This window comes from Rhopilema esculentum, chromosome 12 (genome assembly GCF_057945365.1).
Source record: "Rhopilema esculentum isolate cy_ngs chromosome 12, ASM5794536v1, whole genome shotgun sequence".
NCBI lineage: Eukaryota > Metazoa > Cnidaria > Scyphozoa > Rhizostomeae > Rhizostomatidae > Rhopilema > Rhopilema esculentum.
The window spans coordinates 544,737-568,663 of NC_142826.1; the positions used below are offsets into that span (position 1 = coordinate 544,737).

The window sequence follows — 23,927 nt, forward strand, 5'->3', positions numbered from 1 at the left end:
TATTGATTATTTGAAATTCAACAAGATTTAATGCAAGGAATAAATAAACGCAAAAGCAAAACATTAAAAACTCTACAAAAAATAAATATTTTTACTGAACTATAAACATTTAAGTTGTACAGGAAACCATTTCAATATGCCCTCTTTTGTATTCTGTTGGTAGCTGAAATTATATTATCAAAATATTACAAAATATGCACTATTGGCAACACTAAAGAAAGCTCTTAATGAATGGTTTTTTTAACCAGACACCAGACATATGTAACCACAGAGTATACTGGTAAAACTAACAATCTCAAAAAATGCTAAAATAATAGGACTAACTTTAAGCATTTTTATTAAGATGAGCTAACCTGACAGAGTTGATAACTTAACCCCAAATCCATCTTCCTTCTTTGACCTTGAACCTGAGCTAGAATGAAGCTTCTTCTGACTTCCTTTTAATACCTTTGAAGACAATGACATGTTGCTTGCTGACCGCTCCAGTTTTAACTTTGTCTCTGAGGCTACTCTGTGCTTTAAAGAGCTACTAACTGTAGGTGCAGTCAAACGTGACATGACAGGAAGCCTATCAACTGAAGCAGTTCGACTTTTCTTGGTAGTTTGTGTGGGCTGGATTGCACAGTCAGGGGACAATGATTTTGAGCCAAACCCTCCCTTGCTTGGAGATGCACTATTCAAGTTATTCATTGAAAGTAAAAGCCTTTCACTTTTTGCCTTTCTTCTTCCATAGGTAACCTCGCTACTTCTATTTCTTTGCATTTCTGTGTGTGTGCCACTCAGCTTTGATCGACTTACAGCATTTCTGCCATAAATGCTAGAACTAAATACTGAGGATCTTGATCCAAAACTAGCATTGGTACTCTGGCTGCAGATACTTTCTCTGGAAGATGATGGGGTTGTAAATCCAGACTCTGTCTTTTCAGGAGATGATGCCTGTTGCAACCCTGACTGAAAAGCTTCTTCAAGTGATTTCCACTGCTCATCTAAGTTCAAACTTAATCTGTTTTGATGCATTGCCTTCTTTCGTGATTTTGGTCTACTTAATCTTTCTACAGAGGTGGCTTGCACACGTGCCAGATTGCTGGATGACTTTGCAGTAGGAGACAAATATTTAGCACTTGTATTTTCTTCAAATTCAGCAATATTTTTTAGGCTATCTGCTTCATTCAAATTAGGTCTAGACAGGCTTTCAGAAGAAAAATTGACAAACTGCTCTTCAGTTGAAACTGGATAACCCATTTCAAGGTCTTCCCTGCTTGCTCTCTCTCTTTCAACAAGTCTTGTACGACGTGCAGCATTCCTTCGACGTTTCGGCTGGCTAAGTCTATCTACAGTTGCAGCAATGTCCTTAGCAAGTGGAGAAGTCTTTTTTGAAGACAAAGGTCTTTGGAAATCTCTAGACTCTTTACCTGACTGATCGGCCATTTTACAAATAAACTTGTATAATCCACTAAATCAATGTGTTAATCTGATATCATCTGCAATAATTTCAACTAATTCAAAATTTGCTTCATAAAAATAAGGAGGTTTATTGGCCAAAATCTTGGTCGTTGCGTGCTAACTGATCTTTTGGAAAAACAAACATTTGTTTTCCTTGAGCACTCCACTAGAAGCATGCTCAAATTTCGTATTCCGTCATAAAATTCATTCTCCAAGTATCCTGTTTAGCTGTGCGATGGCTTTTTAGCCAAATCCCAACTCGTTTTCCTACTTCAGGCTGCAAATGATCAATGGGTTCCACCAATAGCAACCGCCAACCACACAAACTTAGCGTGATTATCTCTCTTGGCCTATTAGCGTTCTTAGAGACAACTCAGAAGTGCGTCACTAGGACCATGGCGATACAGTCAATTGGAAAAGTATCTTCTTCGCTTGCACTTTTATGAATTTGAAAAGCGACTCCTAAAATACAACAGAAAGCTGCAAGATCTTGACCCGTTTCAATGTTTGACGCTGTTTATAATCCGACTGTACATAGTTGCCGCCATCCCTAACAATCCGATCCCCGCGGTAGCTGTGCTTAGTAGCCAAGCCTGGGAACTAGTCACAGACAATTGCGATTGTTAAAAATACAAAAGGTTTCCTTTGTTTCCTAAACTCAACATAATTGAACTCAACATAATTGGAATCTCTGTTGCATAGAATTGGGAATCCTTCTCAGATTTCGCATTATTGGCTTCTGAAACAACAACATTCCATCTGCGGAATATTCCGGTGTCAATATGCACCGGCATCCATGCGGAATGCAAAGCTCGCTCATTGAGCCATAAGGACTGGAAACGGCACCGCGGAAAGAGGGGCTGGGGGTATTTTGCAAAAAGTGCGAAAAATTTACCAATGAATCACCAGTCAAACCGCTCTCTATTCGATGTCAGCACTTTTCTAGACCCCCCATAATTCTCAACGCTTCGCGGTGCCTGTGGAAGGGCTGCCACCCCCCTAATCAGGCAAAATTGATTAGGTATTTCCCGCTCCATTCGGTCACTTCTATCTGAAACAAATTTCGGGCAGGATCCCTACCAAGCTCCCCTAAACTAAACGATTGACATCCCCGACGCCCAAGGTGGAGCCAAGAATTTTTTCGCCAACGATGGTATGATTCGATTTCATGAGAAAATTTCAAAATTATTACGGAAAGAGACCGAAAATTTCCATGCATGCAACGAAAAACAATGTCTATAAAGTGAAAAAAAGACAAGATAAAATCGCAAATACCCTTTGGGTTTCATAGGCGTAGCAGGGTTGTGGATGGGTGCGGGCGCAAACAAAATAGTTGATAATAGAATGGTGTGATAAGATAAGCTGAGAACGCGCTGAATTACTCCCCCATAAAATGAAAGCCACGTATATACATATCTCGTCAATTTCGCACCCCTTTCATAAAATCCTTGTTCTATTGGGCTTCACTTATCAATGATCTCTTTTTCTTATTATTCCTCCTCTCCTGTTTAAAATTTCTGATCTTTATCCATCGCGCCTTGAAAATATCGAAAGCTTTTCTTCGATCTTATTTATTCATTTATTTTCTTCTATGCAAAACACAATTCAGCACTAAGTTTTTCCTAATCCTTTTTCAATTTCCTTTCCAACAAACAAGACGGCGAAAATCATAATTTCAAAGCTCAAATCCGAATTAATTCGATTTTGAATGATTTGTGACTCACTCGAGCCAGAAAAGAATTGCTCTGAAAATTCCACAAGAGGCCCAAGAGAGAAACGTGCGATGTTCCAACAAAATCACTTTGCAAAAGATGAGTCCGCCATGTAGTGACCTTGATGGAAGGTTAATCAACAAAGAATTATTATTGTAACCTATGCCAAAGTTCCACAGCTCGATTGTTTGATAACTCTTTCTCTTCATGAATAGACCTGTTTAGGCCAACTCTTGAGAATTCAAACCTTTTATAATGCGAACAAATTTTCTTTCGATTGAAAGTTCGGATTTTAAGGAAGTTGACTGTATTTCCATATAAAGAAAACAGAAGGCCAAGAATATGAGACATTTGAAAATTCAAGACTGGGTTTTCACAATGATCCATATTAACAAATATCAATTCCTAATATTCATAAAAATAAGGTTTTTACATATTTACATATTAAATATTTCTACACTAAGAACAAAAATTAACAACTTATCAACAATCAAAAATACTTAAAATTCAAGCGACGTCTGTCAAGCACAGAAAAATACAAAATAAAGCATGAATGCGTATCGTGTTACCAAGACAGAGAAATATTTCCAAGTTTAATGGCAACCTAATCATTCTCAATCTAAAAAACATGTGTCTAATCTAAAAATCAATCTAAGCCTAAAATCAATCGAAATTTCAATTTTCTATTACCATACATTGTCCGTTGACTTTCTTGCGGTAAATATAAGGATGCAACAACTTAATAATTCGATGGTAAGTTTAATTCTTTCATCCAAAAGTACAAGATTGCAGGCAATGCTATTTTGAAATTTCTACCAAATTACTTCAATTATAAATATCACATGATTAAATTGTGAATTCAGAATGATCCTCTATATTACTAAACTTTTCAAGGTTTTTGAAAAAATATCTTGCGCATACTGCTGAGTATGGCGCTGGTCGGGACAAGCACACTAAACAAAACAGAGGCTGGCGATAACCATGGCGAAACAAATATCGGTGTAACAAAATATTGATGCGGAATGGTCTTCAGGGAAAGGGCCCCAAGAAAGGCAAATGATATACAAATGCGGGATGGAAGACGATAAAAGGAGGCCAAAAAAGGCGAGGGTTGTAAAAAAGGGGGAAATGTAGCTAAATCATGGAGGACAGGTAGTACCGGAAGGTAAAAATGAAATTAGGTAAAGGAAGATCAAAACAATAACAAGCATATTACGATAGTATATTCTAATGACGCACCAAAAAACAAGAAAATGGTCATAGTCTTAAGAACGAAGGTTCTGGCTACCTTCTTCAACAAGAATTCATCATAATATACACAAATATGCAAAATAATTTTAAAAAAGTTTATCAAACTTAATTTACGCACTTGACATCAAACTGAAACAACAAAAGTGGTTTATGAATTTAGTGCGCGAAATCAAAGGGGTGGAAAGCCAGGGAAATGACAAGTTCAGTAGAGCTCAGTCTTAACGTATCTGAAACAATAGTGATGATATTTATAATCCATTAAAACATGGCTCAAAAAGAGAATCAAGTACTTAAAAATCAACAGACGACCTTAAATTGTTTTTGGGCAGTAAACACCGCTCTAATCCATTGGATTCAAACTGCCTAGCAAATTGCCTAGCATTTAAACTTCCGATAATTCACCAATGAACATTACACAAAGAGAAGCACCACCGAATCACCTGTGCAACATTAGAATACCTACCATAAAACCATTAAAAGAGGTAGTTAAATGACAGTGCTTCATTACCATTACCCAGTCAATTGATTGAAGTACTGCTATAAACCTAACCTCGAAGTAAATTTATAATACAGTAGCTCTGTAGCAGAAGGCCTAGCCTTTGTGTCCCTAGAAGAAAAAGAACAACAGTCACAACAGACACAAAATCAAATGCTTTTCAAAATATCAAAAAATGAATGTTGCAATGCAAAAGGCAGTCTGCTCAGAGGGGGTTGGGGTGTCTGGAGAACGGAAGCTGAGGCCCTCTCGCGTAGCATCAGTAGGAAATTGGACGTGTTTTCTCTATATCAAGGTTATCCAAAGAGGTTTTCAAAACTTCAAGCACTTCAGGAATTAAACTAACAATATTTGTTTTAATAAAGAAGGATAATCAACCCAGAATTGAAAAACTTTTTTAACGATTAACGAGTGTAGCTTCATGGTTATATAGAATTTCCACAGCGAATACATCCAATCGGCTAGGTGCTTACATTCGTTTCCCTTCGTGACATCTCAATAAAGTTTTCGAGCAGAGATTGCAGCCAATTATTTTTTCTTAGGCACATAATCCGTAAATCACTCAAAACACAATGTCAAAAAATAAAAGCTTTCGCAACAGTACAACAAAAAGTACCACATGGATATATTATTGCGTCATTGATTAATGACGTCATTACACAACATGACGCAAAAGCCCTCCTCAAAATAGCTTCTCTAAACATGTGCTTGCTTCACTTAACATGATAGGCAGGGCATTCCTCTCAACCATCGACCGCATTGCCTAACCTTTGTTTTCTCGGCTGATTATGGAACAATATGGTGTAACGAATTATTTAAGCCCTTACAACATTTTCAAAAATTCATCAAAGTCACGTTACCGATGACGTCAAAAAGGTTATGTTTCCTAGACTCAAAACCATTGTAACTTCTTAAGTATACCTCTGACTTCAAAATAAATGCTATATTCGGGCTCGCCTGAAGGAAAGCTTTCCAATGATATATACAAATTAGTATTTTAACGATGTTAGCAATTTTTTAATGATGACGTCATCACTTTCAAATTGGCATTATCGCAATTTGACATCATGCATGATTTTGCTTGACACTTTCTTATAACTGAGAAAAAGCTGCTCCTTCGCCATCCACAGTTTTTCATTATTATTCTTTTAATTTTATTAATTAAACCTAAAATAATTGTTTCCGAAGACCGGACCTGAAGCCGTCTGTACGAAACCGAGCTTTGCACAAAGGCCAAGGGCTTATATTATTAGCATTGCCAAGAGACAGGAGGAAACAGTTATTATATGGTTTATTACTTAAAAGCTTCTGTTTAATACCCCTGACAGGGCTAGATAACTTGCCAATCACTCATAAGGTGCCTGTCTATCCACTATAATAATAATAATAATAACACTTATATTGCGCCATATATCCACTGGGCTCATAGGCGCATTACAATTGAAAATATTAAGTCTAAAATGTATGTTAAAAAGGGGTAAAAGTTTACAATGTTTTTATTAAAATCTAAGTTAAAACAATTTATTCAATAAAATAGTTTCTATGCAAGGAATATACCTTGATTCAGTATGCAAGATATGACCAGTATGCAAGGAATATACCTTGATTCTTTCTTAGATATGATCTTTACATATTCCATGTTTTTGTTCATGCGGATGAAATGGGGAAGGCAAAGATGAACCAAATTATGTGAACGAATGCTGACTTGTATAGTCAGATCAAGGTGCTGATGGGTTGCTTTCATCAACTCATGGGTTCGCCAACGTCTTTTCCAAAAAACACACACAGTCAATGCCCATAAGCAATGGCAGATTGATGCAAAAACTGTTCATTCTTGAAAATCGTCAAAAAACTGAAAAGTGTCTTGAAATCGCAAAGCTGGAGGATTTGTCTGCTTTGTTGAGCATGGTAGCAGCTGTGCAGAAAAGCAACACTAAGCCATTTTTGCAAGCAGTGCGAAATATGATTCTGCTTACATTTGCATTGAATCACATCAACTATGCCCGCTACTGGACATACCAACATCTGCTTCCCATTGCACTTCAATCATTACAGGGTGAGGGTGAACAAACTACAGCATTCCAAGATTGGAACAAATAAGAATTTAGAGGAAATTTATTGCGATTCAAAAAGCTAAAGGGACTGCAGGTCCATACTGGTCTGGCTTCAGCAAACGTTAATGCGGTTAACACTTGGATTGCTACGTCCCACATTCATAGCAAGTTTAGAGAGGCTCTGAAAAAATACTTTTTCGTAAAGTCATCATCAATTCACAAGTACAGCATTCCAGGTGGGACAAAGCTCCTTCAGAAGCATAATGGTAGCCTTCTCTTCGAAACTCTTCGAAACTATGGCACCAATCGGTTTTCTGTTACACCTGCGAAATCGACTTTAACTGGTGAAGAATTAGATCAATAAAATTCTACTGACCTCCTTGCAGCGTCGATCATAGGAGAAGAAAATATGCATCGCTTCACAAATGATCGCCTGATTAATGACAGCGTTTAATTCTTCACGCCGATCAAAAAAACAAAGCTGAAGACAGATCTGGAAAAGATTAAGGGGACATCTACCGTGGCCAAGGAACACAAAAACAGGCCTTTAACTACTCATTTTGAAGGCAGGAAGTCTGCAAGAGGCATTCACTCATCCCATGACAACCGTTCCTCTTTCAATTGTTATCGCTACAGCTGGTTTAACTTTATGTCAGTCAGACAAAGTAACTTTGCAACGACTCTTGCTCGAAGAATGGCAATGGATAAAAGACATGCCTCCGAAGTCTGCTGTTTGGATAGTAGACGGAGTGGCAGCAGTTCGCTCCATCAAGCCGATGCCAACGTACCGAGCGCGGATGCACAGCCTAATCCAATTTTTTTGCTCCTGAAGCTGGGTATGAGTTGGTGAACCAGGGCCAAGAGGTCATTTAGAAGTGTACTACCAAAACATGTTGCAAGGATATAAATGCCACGAGCTCCTGTATCGAAATTAGAAGCAAATTGATGTTATAAGACTGATTTCTGAAGAAAAACACATTGGGCTTTTGCTTTTCTCCATGTAAAACGCAAATGGTTCCCATTTCGGAAGAGAAGTTTGCCTTAATCTACAGGCTTTACATGCTTTATCTGGGTGTAATTCTAAATCCTATTTCCGCAACGTAGGAAAGGTAAGGTTGCTGAAGACAGTCATCAAGAGCCCGCGATACCTTGAACTGCTTGACAGCCTTGGAGAAGAAAAAGTGGTTAGTGATAGCGATATAGAGGATTTTCAGAAGTTTGTTAAAATGGTAATGTATTCTGGCAAAGTCAAGAGAAGCTATGTGGAAACAAGACTTAAAATGTATAACAAAAAGAAAGTAACAGTTAACTCCCTTTTGATTCACATTCCTAGAAGATAGCCTACTGCTGGTTGCGTTGCGTAGAACCATCCGTCAAGACTTTCTTTCGAAAGTTGTGGCTGGAAGGGTCTTCTGAAGAGTCTTCCTTGAAATCTTTTTGCTTCACGTGCCCCCTTCTTTGAAGTCAAGACGGAAAAACAAGAGCCGACTTTCAGAAAGCGTTGGGGCAGAATTCGAAAGTGGCAGTGAAAATCTCCCTGCTCCAAAGAAATGCAAGAGATGTACAGAGGTACCGAAATAGGCCCGTAGTGTCGACGAAATCAGTGCTAGTAACGAATACAAGGAAACAACAGACCAGGTAGACTCTGTCCTAAGTAGCACTGAACTTTCCGATGAACTAGAGAATGAACGGGAAGTTTATGACTTCAGTTCATCGGAGGATTCTGGCGGTAAATGGATTTGAGGGAAATATATACCGTAAATCCTCGAATTAGCCCCCTGGGGGCTTATTCATTTCTTATATTTTTGGATGGGGGCTTATTCGAGGGGGGGGGGGGCTAATACGAGGGGGTTATACAATTATTGTAGACATTAAATTCAATAAAACGCCGTAGGCAACCTCAGATGGCAAACATCATCAAATTGAGGAATCCCATTTGAGAATTTATAGTAGCAGTGGGGGCTTATTCGAGGGGGCTCATTCGAGGGGGGCTTATTCGAGGGGGCTTATTGACAATTTATGGTTCTAGGGTGGGGTATTTTCGAGGGGGAGGGGGGCACTTTGGGGATCTAAACGTTAAATTGAGTGATGCAGAATAATTACCTGAAAAAACATTGCCACAAAACGATCCAGAAATGCAGTTGGTTAGATTAGAGCTTTTGTCTTAAAATGTACTGTTCGACGGCCATTTTGAAAGTGATGACGTAATCATTGAAAATTGCTGACATCGTTAAAATACTGATGTGTGTATATCATTGGCAAGCTTTTTTTCAGGCGAGCCCGAATATAGCATTTATATTGAAGTCAGACGTATACTTAAGAAGTTACAATGGTTTTGAGTCTAGGAAACATAACCTTTTTGACGTCATCGGTAACGTGACTTTGATGAATTTTTGAAAATGTTGTAAGGGCTTAAATAATTCGTTATACCGTATTGTTCCATAATCAGCCGAGAAAACAAAGGTTAGGCAATGCGGTCGATGGTTCAGAGGAATGCCCTGCCTATGAGTTGGACACTTGAAACAATTTGAAGATTGGTAATCGATCTCGTTATCGTTTATGCGTGGATATTTCACTAAACTTGCTTTAAGCTAAAATCTAAACGCATATTCTGCCCTATGCAAGTTCCTTTGTTTCTTTCACTTGATGACTAACCAGCATTTAAAACTAGCGCGTCAACTAGCACGTGACACTACAAGATCACGTGACAATACAAACTCAAAACCAGTATAAACTTCATAGTCTTAAGAACACAAACCTTTGAAGACAAGCTCGTATGAATTCGTTTGCAACTGGAGAACAATTGACATGAGGATCTGTCGGCTGGGTTGCGATTTTAAAGAGCGCTGCCATTGGCTCAAGCTCGGCCCATGGCGGTTTTGTTGTCAGCATTTCTACAACAGTGCAACCTACACTCCTGCAACAAAATTGAAGACGTTGGGCAAAATATCAACAATTGTCTGCAAAAACTCCTTTTTGAAACCTTTCACAAAACCAGAATGTTTTAAAAACAACCCATACTACTCATGTTCAAATTTACCTGGAACAAATATAAATGGTTTCTGGAATCGGAAAATTAACAATATTGCTTATGAATAGCTGACTTCATTTCATAAAAAGATAAATCTGATCAAATAGGACTTGCTATTAGTGCTGACTTGCTGATGCTAAGGAGTGCAATCCTCGTAAAATTTTTTCTTAAACGTTAAGCTTTTACTTTTACTTTTAGATTTCAATGGAAAAAACGCTTTCAAATATTTGTACTGTAGTTGTAAATAAATTACTGCAATTTTACGATACTTTTCATCTTTTTTACCTAAACGATTGTTATTAGGTAGGGTTACAGGTCCTTCAATAATAACAGATGGTATTACATCTGACCAAGCTCTTAAATTAACAGTTATTATCATTATTATTATTATTTCTCTGATGACTTACCACACATCGGCCTTGCGACCATAGCCTTCTCCATTTATGACTTCTGGGCTCATCCAATATGGTGTTCCATGAATCGACTTAAACCCAGTCAGGGTACGAATCGTCTACGAAAACAAAGAAATTTCGACTTAATACAGTTGTATGGTGAAATATTAGATGAGGGAACATAAGGCAACTCGCTGATGCCTCAGTTAAATCAATGTTGAATCAGCAGATGAATACAAATGAACATTTCCTATTAATGAAAATGGACGGTCTGGCAATTACTGCTACCTGTACCAATTGGTCATTCAATAATTACCTGAAGTCTCCGCGATGCTCCGAAGTCACTCAATTTGATATTGTCCGTGGCGTCTATCAGGATGTTCGCACCTGCAGCACAGTAACAGTAACTAAATCAGCTTAAACACTTTATAGTATCTTTCAATCCAAATAGGCTTAATACATAGAACAGGGCTTAAAGCAACAATAAACGAAATTCAAATCTTATTCCATCTACGATAGATCTGCTGATAGATGCTGAAATTAGTAAAGGAACGACGAGTATACCATATCCTATAAAGGTTGTGTATCATCATCTTGAAAACCCACAAAGCAGAACCCCACTGGAATCTTATAAACTACAGATCAACGGCATTGCAATTTATTTACCTTTGATGTCTCGATGAATAATCATGTTGTGATGCAAATAGGCGACGCCCTCTAATATCTGTCTTGTGTACTTTCTTGCTTGGCTCTCCTTCATTGGCCCTTCGCTGTGGAGTCTATCGTGTATCGAGCCCTGAAAATGTCAACAACTTGAAGGTAAAACGGGATAGGTATTACAATTAAGAAAGGCCTGGCTAGAGAATAAGAAACTAAAAGTAGACACATAAATACAACGCAATCAGAAATCGTATGTAATTTGACGGATGTTCTTAAAGCGGTTTTAGTTGTGATCACGTGGAACTCCATTTGTGGTTTGCGCTTCTAGTAAAGCCAACAACTACAAACGCATCGGATACTGCATTTTTTGCACACAAAAATCAAAACTTCACGCAAAAGAAGCAAATACTCCTAATCTGAAAACTGAACATACCCCTGCCATATACTCCATAAAAATTGAAATCGATTTTGAATCATGATTAGTTCCAAAATATGTTACAACTCTCTCGTGATTCAGATTCTTTAACAACTGAATTTCAGCTTCTAGGGCGCGAACCTCCTGCAAATTAACAAAAAAGCAGACATTAATTGAAGAAAACAACCTATCATGTTGACTTGTATTTTCACACGGCAAAAGATGAACAACAAATACCGCGTAAAGCTCAAATTGTGGAGAGTGGACATAGTCATGAAGAGAGTTTTTACATTTGACTGGAGGAGAAATGGATCTTTTGCGGGAGCGTTTATGCAAGTAAATTTGAGTATAGATAAGAACTATTGCGAAAATAACTTGCAGCTAAAATTAAGATACATCATATTAATGCTAGTTAACCTCAAATGCTGTTATGAAAACCAATTCTACTTAAGAAACATCTGGAACAATAAACATCGGCCTTGAGAAATGCTTTAAAGTTGATGATTAGTTTTGGCGTTGAAAATGAAATGTTTATAGAATGAAATGTTAAAAGAATGAACTTCAGTTGCCTGATGATCGCCAAGTGTTTGAAACTACAAGTAACAGCAAAAACGTAGCAAATTTGAAGGAAACAATTTTAATAAAAGTGAAACCTTTTGCGTTGCAGGGTTTGTCAAGGCTGTTTCTACCATTTTCATTGCAAGCTCTTTACCAGAATCATTGTCCACGCACAAATACACCTGATTCAAAACAATATCAAAATCACATCCACGATCAATTCATCAACATCAAAATTTTGAATAAGTATCCGATTAACTAAGCTAGTATTCATTCAAAACAGAATCAAAACTGAGTTCGTTTTCACCTTAGGACATAATTGGTAAAATTTTCAATAGGTAAGCACCACTGATTGGACAACCTCAACCTCAATCCACAACTTGACATATATATATATTTCCTAGCGTAGAGTTTTCAAACTGTATTCTGATGTTTTTACTCTTAAGAATGTCAGATGAAAAGCTTTAGCATTTCATTATAAAGTGACTCACTTGTCCATATGCTCCGGCTCCAACTAATCTGAGTTTCTTGAAATTTCTTGGACAGCCTTGCTCTTCACAAAATAAAGGCAACGATCATAACAAAAATATGCATTAACAACTAAACATTTATGAATTTCTTGAAATATTTAACAAGATAGTGAATTTTGAAATATCAAAGAAATGCAAAGGATCGCATAGATAAACTAAACTTTGCTTAACTTTGAAAAAGCCTTATCTTTGATTGGATTCAAAACCCTGCCCTAAAAACTTTTAATATCGTACTTTAAACCTTAAAAAATGTTTAAATATTGTAAATAAAATTTGACATATTAAGGGAGATTGAAAGTAAAATATTGTAAAGGGTGTCAAAACTTACGTCGGTAGGGAAGGGAAAGCTAGAAGAGGTTAGGTAGTGTATTGCATTATTTTTAGATTTATTTTAGCTATTTATTAAATTTAGGTTTATGTTAATTTTTCCATTATTATAGATGCGAAGCCCCTTGTAAACCAGCATCGCTGAATGGGCTACCATGCTTAAATAATTTGAAAATTAAATTAAATTAAATGACCAAAAAGTACCTTTGTTGCTTGTTGAAATTGTTCGGAATTGCTCACTCATGCGGTCCACATCTTTGACTGGGTCATAATCCGAGACGAGGCCACTACTACTGCTGCTGTTTCCCGCGCTATGCCGCGAATCATAACGCATCAAGAACTGTGGCATTGACAGGTAATCTGAAATAAGTTCAACATTATTCTAAGTATCACATCAGGAAAACAACAGAAAATTCTCGAAATTGACAAGACCTTGGCACAAACATCGAGAGCCTGTTTACACATCGACTGAATTCAATAAATCGGACCAATTTCAGCTGGTTGAAGAGCAAGCTCGTGCTACGTTGATCAACTGCGGAGTGCAAGCAAAGTGAAAACTTCAGCACTGTAAATACGTACCATCATTAATATCGACGTGATTCAATGACATTTCTGATGTGTGTCTTCTTCTGGGATACGTCCCTGATTTAATGCTGATGAAACTCTCTAAAAAGAAAGCAAGTTAGTTGCTTCTCACAAACCAAAGAACTAATTTTTTAAGGCACTAGTATTTAAGGCAATTGGTACATTCAAAGTCACACGAGGCACCAAAAAAAGGATGTTAAAACCCTGCTCAATAAGTTTAGACATATGTCAGCTTTCCCCTGGCAGGAAAGCCAAATCGTTACATGTACCTCCCTGCATGTGAAAAACAATGCCTTACCATAGTCATCGATGGAGCTGTCGAGCAGAAGAGCGCTCGAAGGTCGTCGTTTCCCTTTATAAAGGGCGTAAGCATCTGGAGTTCTGCAAAATGAAAACCGTCCATAGTTAGAAATACAATCATGAAAACAGAATCAGCGAAAAAAGAAAAGAAGTCGATGAGGGGATTAAAGAAAAATACCGTTGTATCATTGGCAAAAACACAAAATTAGATCAAAGAGGGCCACAAGCTGTACAGAAATTGCTTAGTGAACAAAAAGCGACAGGCGATTGCACGACAATGGATGATTAAACATACCCGGAGATCCACCTAGGGCTGTCTGATAATGCTGGTGTTGATCCGAATATGCTATCTCTGCTTCGACGCGAAGCAATGCGCACCTGAAGACAGGAAAATGACGAGATCAAGCAACAAGCACTTTGCTTTCATGCTATTTTACGCATTGATAATATCAATTACATGGCTTCTTTTGTGTTGTGTTTGTAATAACTAATTGTTAGAAAGCACATTAACACAATAAAGAATCAATACCAAACTACAATTAACATAGATCTCAATTTACATCAGTACGTGAAGCCACAGTGCCTGGGCCAGGACTGATACTCTTCGACGACAAGGTAAATGTATATTTTCTAAAACTTAAAGGGGATTTTTAAACACAGGACAAATACCGTACCTCACTGTGTTCCAATGGGTCGAAGAAATCGAAAGTCTAAAAATTAACAATTAAAAAAGTTAGATCAGAAATTTCTTCTTCCTTCACGGCAAAAACAATCGTACGAGAAATTTCATTAAAAAGCTCCAATAGAGAGAGAAAGCCCATGTTTGTACCTCAATTAAAGGAGAGAGGGATTGAAACTAAGTTTCCTATTTCAGTCTGCAAAAATTTTGTGAATTTCCAGCTGATGGACAACAAATGAACAGCTAATGGACAGTGCAGGCATCAATACCATTTTCGTTAAGTACAAAAACAGAAAATGGATTTGAAAAAAAGCAACAACCTTGAAATATATTTAAGCTGAAATATGTTTCAAAATTATTGCTTTTCCAAAGCCATTATCAAGCATCATTAATTTAAAAATTTGCAAAGCGAACTCACGAATGGGTTTTGATGGTCATGATCTTCAGGTATAAATTCACCCTCGCCCTGTCAAACAATAAATCTGTCAATTGATATGGGTAAATTGTCTTAGAAATACCTACAAGATCTTTCTACTGTTTCTGGCCGCTATTGTTGAAAAAGAAGATGAAGGAATGAATAATGAGGGCAGTTTTATTGAAATTTAGCAATGACCATTCTCTATGCCTTATTTATAGGAAAACTGACTAAATACCTAAACTGCTCGAACACGGAAACAATGAGCACATTCTGATGAAAGCTCTTTTTATACAACATTCCAGAGAGTATCAAATGTCGAAAGTCCAGGTAACCAGGAGCTGATGTCCTGGTGCGGTTAAAAAAGTGAAAGGAAGTTCATTACCATTCTCTCTATTCTAAACTAGATCAAGTGGCTTCAGTTTACAACAGATTAGTTCCGCTTTCCAAGCAGCCATAATACACACTTTTTTATAAGAGCAATTTTATGAGAACACAAGCCACAAAGCCGTGACGTAGCTACTGTACAATGTTGTCCTGAACAATATTGTGAAACCCGCTTAAAAAGTCTCATCTCGTAAGCGAGGCGTTTTTAACCATCCAGGTGAATTTTCAAACTTGTCGGTAAATAAGTGGTGGCTCACTCACTTTGTTAGCAAATGAGGACTGAGCACACCGCCCAGAGCACACTAGCTAGCGATTGTCGGAAAAATCTGAACTTCAATTTACTGGTTCGTATAAAAGAGTGCATTTTGGCATACGAACAGCTTATTCTGAATAAAATTTCTTATGGTTGGTTTGAAAAGTTGGTTTAGTCTTAATCACGAAAGATATCAGTAGCAAATCTTGGTAAAAAAGAGAAACATGCGCAAGGACAAGAGTTACTCGCATAAAATGTCACAAAAAACTTCTGAATTGTAATGTCAAACCAGGTACTAACGCTGCCTGGCTTAAAAACTGTTGCAGCAAATTTTTTCTTACCTTAATTGTGTGGAAAGATTGAGTGTGAGATGAGAAATTTGGCTCCGGGTGATAGCCCGGTGGTGGTGAAGGGGATCCCCTTCCATTTGACGAAATGAACATCGAATAGGACCGTAATCCGGAAAGGTCTGGAGAGTCTGGTGAGCCAAAGGGGATTTCTTCCGGATTTGACTTCGATCTGAAAACAACCAGAAAGATTCAAGGAAATTGAGAAAATATCAGAAAGAATCAAAAAGAAATTTTCAGGCATACATTTCGAATCACTGTAACATGAGAGAATTCTGATAGCTCTGCTTGGAATTTTCCAGAAATATCAAAGATCATAATGGTTATCAGAGGCAAAGAAATAACGAAAAATTAAACTGAAAAAAACAAACTTTTTAAACAAAATAAATAAAATAAACCAGGAATGTTTTTGGTAAAGCTTACCTGACTGGAACTGGCCTACTTTTCCCCTGAAATGCAAGAAAGTATTTCATTATTTTCAAGCTATGAGTAACAGGTTATATAAATATTACTTTCCTTGTCCTCTAACGACAGCAGCGATAGTGAATAGCCACTTATCAACGAGAATGCGCACTATATCTCGGATCCTGATAAAGGAACATGCGGTTCTGTTGCAGACAATGACAGAGCAAGACAGTTCTACCTTCAAGAATGGTCAATAATATTTTCCATTACTGTCCAGTTTCCGCTTTCTAAATTTTCTTCTTTCAACATAAAATTAATACATTAGACAACTTCAGACAACACGCCTCTCTCACAAACTTCTGGCATTTCCCAAAATATATTTTCAATCCATTCTCCTGAGTAGCTCTAAATGTGTTCAACAAGAACACTCAAAGAGACCATCTGTTACAAGGCGGCGGTTATGAGAGTTACCTATTTGATTCTTGAATATCTTCTATTCATTTGTTTTCACTTGTATAAATAACTTCTAATTGGTCAAATAGTATCAATGATGTACTGAGTATATCTTTTTTATTCATTAGCGAAGAGCTTTCGAGCACTGAAAGGCATATAAAGCTAGACCCTCTGAGATACTTTCTTTGCTCGTAGATTTGTAAAACGTACCCATGTTTGCGTTTTGCAGCAACAAAAACACCAATTTTGCTACCCCACAGTCTGGATATGTCATTTAGTCATTTGATTTATGGTGAAAATTAGCAATTAAGGGGGAAGAAAATTCACTAAAAAATCCACATTCAATGCAATACATCACTTATTACTAACCCTTCAGTTCAGATCTAATAAACCCTAAAAATTTAAGACGTCAAATTAGACAAAAGTATGGAACCAGTAATTTCCTGTGTATAATAGTATAGTCTCGCTTTTTGTGCAGTTTTGAAAACAGAAATATTTAAATGGCTTTCCATTCGACAGTAACTGAAGTCGCCTTGCTTTAGTGGCATGTTTACAATACGTATGAAGATACAGGCTGGTAAAATGAAATTTTCAGTGTCGTAAAAAGAAAACAGATGCGTGTTGCACTGTCCAAAAACCTGCACTGTTGCACTGTCAAGGATAATTTCCTTTGAGGAGACAGAATATGGATAAATTCAAGCTTGATTCAATCTAGAGTCAAAGCAATGTTTCAGAGTCCTGCGTCGCAACCAATACTCACATTAAAGGGGTATTTATCAGGGTCGGTGTACGTGCGTCTATGAAATGTATGAAACGGGTGGTCAAAGGGCGATCCGTTAGCAGGATAGCCATCGTCGGCGTTGCGTGCTTCCTCGTAATCGTCTGTGAGGAACAGTCTCAGGCTTGTGATTAATGGACTCTGGTCCAGAAGAGCAATAGCCCCATCGAGGTCTTCCTGGTGCTCGATCGGGATTGAAATCTACAAAAGAATCAAATCATATTTTGCATAACTTGAGAAGAAGCTTGACGGATGCTATTCCGAGCTTGATAAGCACATTTTTAGAGTGCCGATAGCAGAATATCGTTATGAAGTAGACTGCAGGAGTTGAGCAAATATTAAACAAAATGGGTAGTTCTGAATCATTTCCAGCATTAGGGACCAAGATGCATATAACAGTTCGGGGGGGGGTGCTGGAGGGGGCGAAACATGCAAAAACCAAAACCAATATCATTTTTGCATGCATTTAGGTACAGTTCTGGAAATAATTGGTGAGGGGGGAGGGTGAGCTCACGTGAGTAAATCATATTGCAAGAGATTGAGGTGAACTATTCGCATCCCGAGTATATTCACTACGCTAGGTTATGTTTAGTATTATTTCCGTTGCCATGTGTAGCTATTGTTCATATATTTAGGGCTTGCTTTTCCACATTTATGGATTCTCATGCGATGCAATATGCAAAAGACAGGCGGTTCAATGGAACCATATTTTCCTACCTCATATATAGTTTTTTACACATTCTTTAAAAGAATACGAGCGTAAAAAATGGCAAAAAAGTTAAGAATAAATTAAGAACAGGCTGAGGCCGAGCTACTATCGATGTAATTATGAACAATGTTGTGAAACCCCATTAAAAAGTCTCATCGCCAAGGCGAGGAGATTTTAGCCATCCAGAGGTGCCTTTTCGGTGAATTTTCAAACTTTTTGGCAAATAAAAAATGGCACACTCACATTGTTTTTAAATGAGGCCTCAACATCCCCCTAGATCATACTAAATACCAACTGCACTGCTTACAGCCTGGTTCTTATAAAAGAAAAGTGTATATCCTTAAGAAGGCCAGTCTGCCGTGGTTAGATACGGTTCTAAAAACATCAGTACTCGGTAGAACCTTGCCTTGACTTTATACCATGGTTTAGGTTGTTAGCACGAGGCCGCGCACGAAGAGCCATGACCGTCATAGGCAGTTTCCAACGAACAAGGGCCTGAGTAACTGGAAAAAGACGCTAATGTTCTGAGCGCAGAACCTCGCTGCTACGGAAACTTGAGTAAACCGATGTCAAAACACATCCAGAAACACATTCAACAATGCAATTACTTTATTGGGTTTATCTTGAAACTGCCATATATTGAAAATAGAGAGTCTCCTTACCGCATTGTTGACGTAATTCACGGTGAGCTTCTTGCCAAAGGCGGCCTTGATTTTTGCCTGAAGTCGATCCAACATGACAGGACGTGGCAAAGGGATGATCCTTTATGAGAAAAAATTGGTTCACTGCTCTGCTTAACAGGCACTCAATGGCAATAAATGACTGAATTTTAGAAGCCCTTTGGTTTAGAGAGAGCGGATTATAGCTTCATCGAGCTGAAGAAGATGGTACAGCTATCATAATACCTCCGAATTTAAAACGTTCGTATTATGATGCGGACCCAAGTTCGTAGTATGATGCGGAAACAATTTCATAAATATAACCAAACAAAGAGAAATAATTTCTAATCTAAACTGAGAACTTTAAGCTCAAACTAACCCATTTTATAGGTTTTCAAAATTAGCAAAACTGAAAACCTCGAAACTACCCATTCTAATTCATTATTACCTTCTTTCTCCTTGGTACTCCAATTTGACTCTGACGTCATTCTGAGAGAGAAAATTGCAAAATCACAATAAAACCACCGAAGTTATATAAAAAATACAAGTGAACTGGCTTACAGAATATGACATGCAGAAATATTGAAAACAGTCGTTATTGTCCTATTTGGAACTTGAATAAAAACTGAATGAAAACAGCCTATAGCAAACTTAGAAGGTTTGACACGAACGAGAACTCACGGAACACGCTACGGTCGACTGAGAAAAATAGCGCCAAAGCAGACGGCCCTATTGTTTGTTTCTGCAGTATTTAACATCAAAGGAATGAGAAAATTTATTTTTTGTTTAGTCTGGAGTCTTGACTGACAAAGTTCACTGCGAGATGCGGGACATATTCTTTTGGCAGACATAACGACAGGGCATCAATTATTGATGCCTCTAATTTCTTTCCCACAATGTTTACTAATTCTGCAATAACACAGCCGAAATAGAAATTGGTTTTTGCTATTTCAGCTTAATCTGAATACCATAGAGGAAACTTGTCTGCTTTCTCAATTCTAATCATAAAAATCCTCGATTTAAGCATGCCTTTACCACCTGCTTTGCTAATTTTAAGACTTTGAAACCTCTTAAATTTTTGTAGAGACTATCTGACATTGTTAGCTTAAGCATGAATATCACTCGACGAAACCAAATGAAATACCAACAGATTGATGCTTTAGTTTATAGTTTATATTCCTCTAGTTTTATACTCAACAGCTTAGTGCAAAAACTTGTTTTCTCAACAGCATTTCAAATTAAGTTACAAACTTGAAAGTCATACTTTCAAACCATACATAGTACACACTCAAAATACCCAGCACTGCTCCAATGTGCTTGTTGTTCCTTTAATGCTGTGAATGCTGGTATTAAACTGCTGCATGTTACATAAGAAACCTACCTTTTGTTGTAAGGTAATAAATGCATCACTTCCTGTAGAGCCATTTCTCTGCTTTCTTTCCATCATACCCTGGCACAAACAAATTTAAATTATGTCATTATTAAGGGCTCTGAAAGTTCAAATGCTTGAAAATATAATTCATTTTATTCATTGGTTTTCTGACTTTGTTGATGGGAAAGATCAGATGTACTGGGCCAACATCTGGGTCATAAAATGATCAATGCCCTATAGGCAGGGCTGTACACCCTTTTGGCTTATAGAACAGGACAGCCCTAAGCTGCTACTTGGAGTTTCATGCATAATGTGATCATAAGGCAACAGTTGTCTCTGTGAACAGTTGCCTAATGATCGCAAAAGTGTTAAATTTGGAGTAGCAATAAAGAAAAATACTGTTCCATACACCAAAAGCATAAAAGTAAAAATAAATCTTTATGAGTTTTCAGCTAACAATTTTCAAAATACTCAAAAAACAATTTCTTCTACCCTTCAGTTGTATTATTAATAAAAATAACAAAAATTTAAAAAATTCAAGTGATAACTAATTTTATTATACTTGTGGACATTTTTAACATAAATTCTTGCATAAAAATCAATTTAACTGACATTTCTGATAGACTTGTTAACATATTTAAATGTAAAGACTGTAGATTTACAAGATCCTATTTAAGTTGAAGGTGCACAAGCATAATAAGGATATTCAATCAGACATGGTGCTCCTGAAACAACCAAACAGAGCTTCATATATCTAGATTCAAGGCTTCAAAATACGGTAATTTTGATAATTTTTGCTAATTTTTATAATTTGATAATTTGGCTCCATTGGTAATTTTTCTTTAGGCTCGCGGCACTGATTGGTCAACTATATGGGTCTTGTGCTTGCGTTATTATGATTGGCCTATTTCGATCCACAACTGGGATATATTTTCCAACATTGATCTCTGTATGATGCTGACATTGTCTATATTGCTGTTTTACCAAACAAAGGGGCAGTCCAAGTTATTACATCTATTTTTGAATATGCAACATAGTATTTCTGAGATAAACACCAATTTTAAGGATAGTATTGCAGGATTAATGGATTTGGAAAAATGGAAAATTCTCAGAACCTGCTTGTTAACTCAAAAGGAATAGGCTTATGTGCCTTGTGTTTTTATAAAAGTTCAAATTTGCGATTTTCTTGTTATCACAATCATATAATAAATATGCATTGTGGCAAATATTCATAAGACTTAGAAAATTGTTGTTACCCACAACCAGTATAATGTTATTTAAGGCTTATAGAGAGAAATTTTTTAATAATCTTTATTGTCAAGTTTATGTGGCAGATGTTTCATTATTAAAGATCCATGATGCATTTAAGAAGACAAGATATGGTATATTTTGATAAATTAAAAGATTATGAAAATATACCGAAAGTATATACAATTAATCGAAATAAATATAACTGAAAAGAGCTGTCTTGAATAAGCATTTGACAAGAAAGTTCAAACCAGTCAGCAATAAAAGCATGCAGTTAATTTGGAAATTAAGTCACATTCAGGGCCTATAAGGGGGTTGACATTATTTCATATTTCATAGTGAAATTTTGCCATTATGACATATTTCAAAAGTAACATTTATAAGACTCTGTTATATTCCATGTAAGCCAATGCTATGATAATCTATTTGATAATTTTCTAATAGCTTTTAATTGACTGGCATCCTCAAGAAATATTTGAATAAATATTATGCTACTTTTGCTCTTTTGATATTTCATACTAGGAATCAATATTATTTCATATTTCAGAGCTAAAGAACTTAAATAACTATATTTTTCTCCAAAAATCTCAATTATTTCACATTTCAAATACCCCTTACAGGCCCTCAAGATGAAATTGTTAATTTTCAACTGCCAATGTACCCATAGCTACTAAACAAGACAATATACATATGTCATCATGTATCAACCAAGTAAAATACTTCCATTTGCAATTTACCATACTGAAAATTGCAGATCATCACAAATGCTGGCAATGCCAAAGAGGTAATGCAAATCACATTTAAAAGAAAAAGATGCTCCAATGTCAACCAAAAAAGTCAGCCGAACTTTATAATGCTTTCTAGAATTTTTCCATGATTGTAATCATTATTAAAAGGATTGCATTATGACAAATTGAAAAATCTATTTCTGGACTTTTCTGTACATGAAAAATGTTTTTGAATACTCAAACATAATGCCTTTGAATTAAAAATAAACAGCACAAAAAGTCTAAATATAGTATAATTAACTGCGAAGTCCAAATACAGTATCATGGAAAACTAGATGAGGAAATGAAATTTCACAGAGAGAAATCTTGGTATACTGAATTACGAGAACGAAGATGGGAATTTAAAAAGAGTAAAACTGAACTGATAGTGATCAGTTCAAATCCTAGCCTCATAAATATTCAAGACGAACATGACTCACGAGTTTAGTCTAATTTTTCAATTCCGCACTCCAGGAAATATGAGCGATTGGTCCTCTCCTTCTGTACCATGAGTGGTGTGCTGTGTATATTTCAAGGGCCTTTGGACACCCGTCAATAAGTAACTGGCCGTCAAAAATATGGAAAATCCTTTCGAAAATATTAAACTTTCCGCTGCAAGAACACGATGAGGTGTAATGCTGCCCTGTCTGCAACTGTTTATATGATCTGGACGGCCTAAACAAATACGGAACAGGGCCTTCTGCTTCAAACTAAACCATTAAAACCAGACTGATGCTCGTGTTGACAAATACTTGCGTATTTCCGTTAACGTGCAATAGTTATCTACTTCATTTTCGACTTGCAGTTCTCCAAAACACATGGTTTTACTATCAGTTCGATATTCAGCATTTTTACAATCGACAAAACTTCGCACTTAATTTACCCTAAAGAACGCATGCGCAACAATGAGCTTGACGCGAGCATTGCGGACGCTGCGGAGAGAAGGAAGGTTGTAACCAGCTCAGATCAGTGGCTCAGACCATTGAACACTATAGCGCCATAGCCTTTTCGAAGGGAAGACAGCGGCTGGGGAAACTCTTTGTCTATATAAAGTAGAGAGCAAGAACCTACTGTTTAAAACGTTTAATTTCATTTATTTTGAAATTTTACATGGTAACATTGGATTCTCGTCGCCATTTTGCTTTGTTCCTGAATTTTATCCTCGCATTGAGTTTAGTGGTTAGCTGATCTATGAAACTTTTAAACATGTTTCTTTTGAATGTATTTACTCTTTAGCATTTCGTTTCACTATGAAAATTTAATTATAATCCGCTGGAAGGCAAAATGCCGATTAATCGATAGTTACAAATATTCATAAGAAATCGTTCTACACTGCTCCGAAACCTCGAACTACAGACAATATTTCACAGTTTTTGTAATTTTATAAAAAAAATGTTTTGAGTAGGTTAAAGTCTTGATTGGTGGTTCCTACAGTGAACTTGTTCTTTTTTATTGTGTCGTGTTCATACCGAGTCATTCATTGTGCTATTTATATTGTCTTTCCATTTTGCATTTCTTTTGAAAAAAATAACTGATGACAAAAAATATGGTTTTCTATTGAAAACGTTTTATTCTATCGATTGGCACTTTATCCAATGACTGTTTCAGCCGGGCTCCTGTGCAGTTGCTTACATATGTTTACTACATGGTTTACAATGACTTTGCGTCATTAAAGGATTGCTGAGAAACTAAATACTCGGA

The 23,927-nt window shown here is 36.8% G+C and overlaps 2 protein-coding genes across 2 annotated transcripts in view; both read right to left on the minus strand.

The window, feature by feature from the left end:
- LOC135681441 (uncharacterized) overlaps nt 1-2,027 on the minus strand; it is a 77,356-nt gene extending 75,329 nt beyond the window's left edge. Inside the window, exon 1 of the mRNA XM_089111673.1 lies at nt 354-2,027. Within this exon, the coding sequence (XP_088967799.1) occupies nt 354-1,428 (1,075 nt within the window). The 5' untranslated portion in view covers nt 1,429-2,027. The remainder of the gene's footprint in view (nt 1-353) is intronic.
- A 1,494-nt stretch (nt 2,028-3,521) lies between these two features.
- LOC135681172 (mitogen-activated protein kinase kinase kinase 2-like) lies at nt 3,522-23,123 on the minus strand. The gene is made up of 22 exons (XM_065195496.2): nt 22,667-23,123; nt 20,221-20,289; nt 19,288-19,328; nt 18,843-18,942; nt 17,454-17,672; nt 16,259-16,284; nt 15,830-16,007; nt 14,852-14,899; nt 14,429-14,464; nt 14,050-14,132; nt 13,753-13,835; nt 13,449-13,535; nt 13,074-13,229; nt 12,504-12,565; nt 12,108-12,194; nt 11,473-11,598; nt 11,046-11,175; nt 10,696-10,766; nt 10,395-10,498; nt 9,715-9,873; nt 4,957-5,013; nt 3,522-4,535 (listed from the first exon to the last, which is right to left on the minus strand). The coding sequence occupies exons 2-22, from the start codon at nt 20,284-20,286 to the stop codon at nt 4,517-4,519; spliced, it is 1,938 nt and encodes a 645-aa protein (XP_065051568.2). The 5' UTR covers nt 20,287-20,289; nt 22,667-23,123; the 3' UTR covers nt 3,522-4,516.
- Between the last annotated feature and the right edge of the window lie 804 nt (nt 23,124-23,927).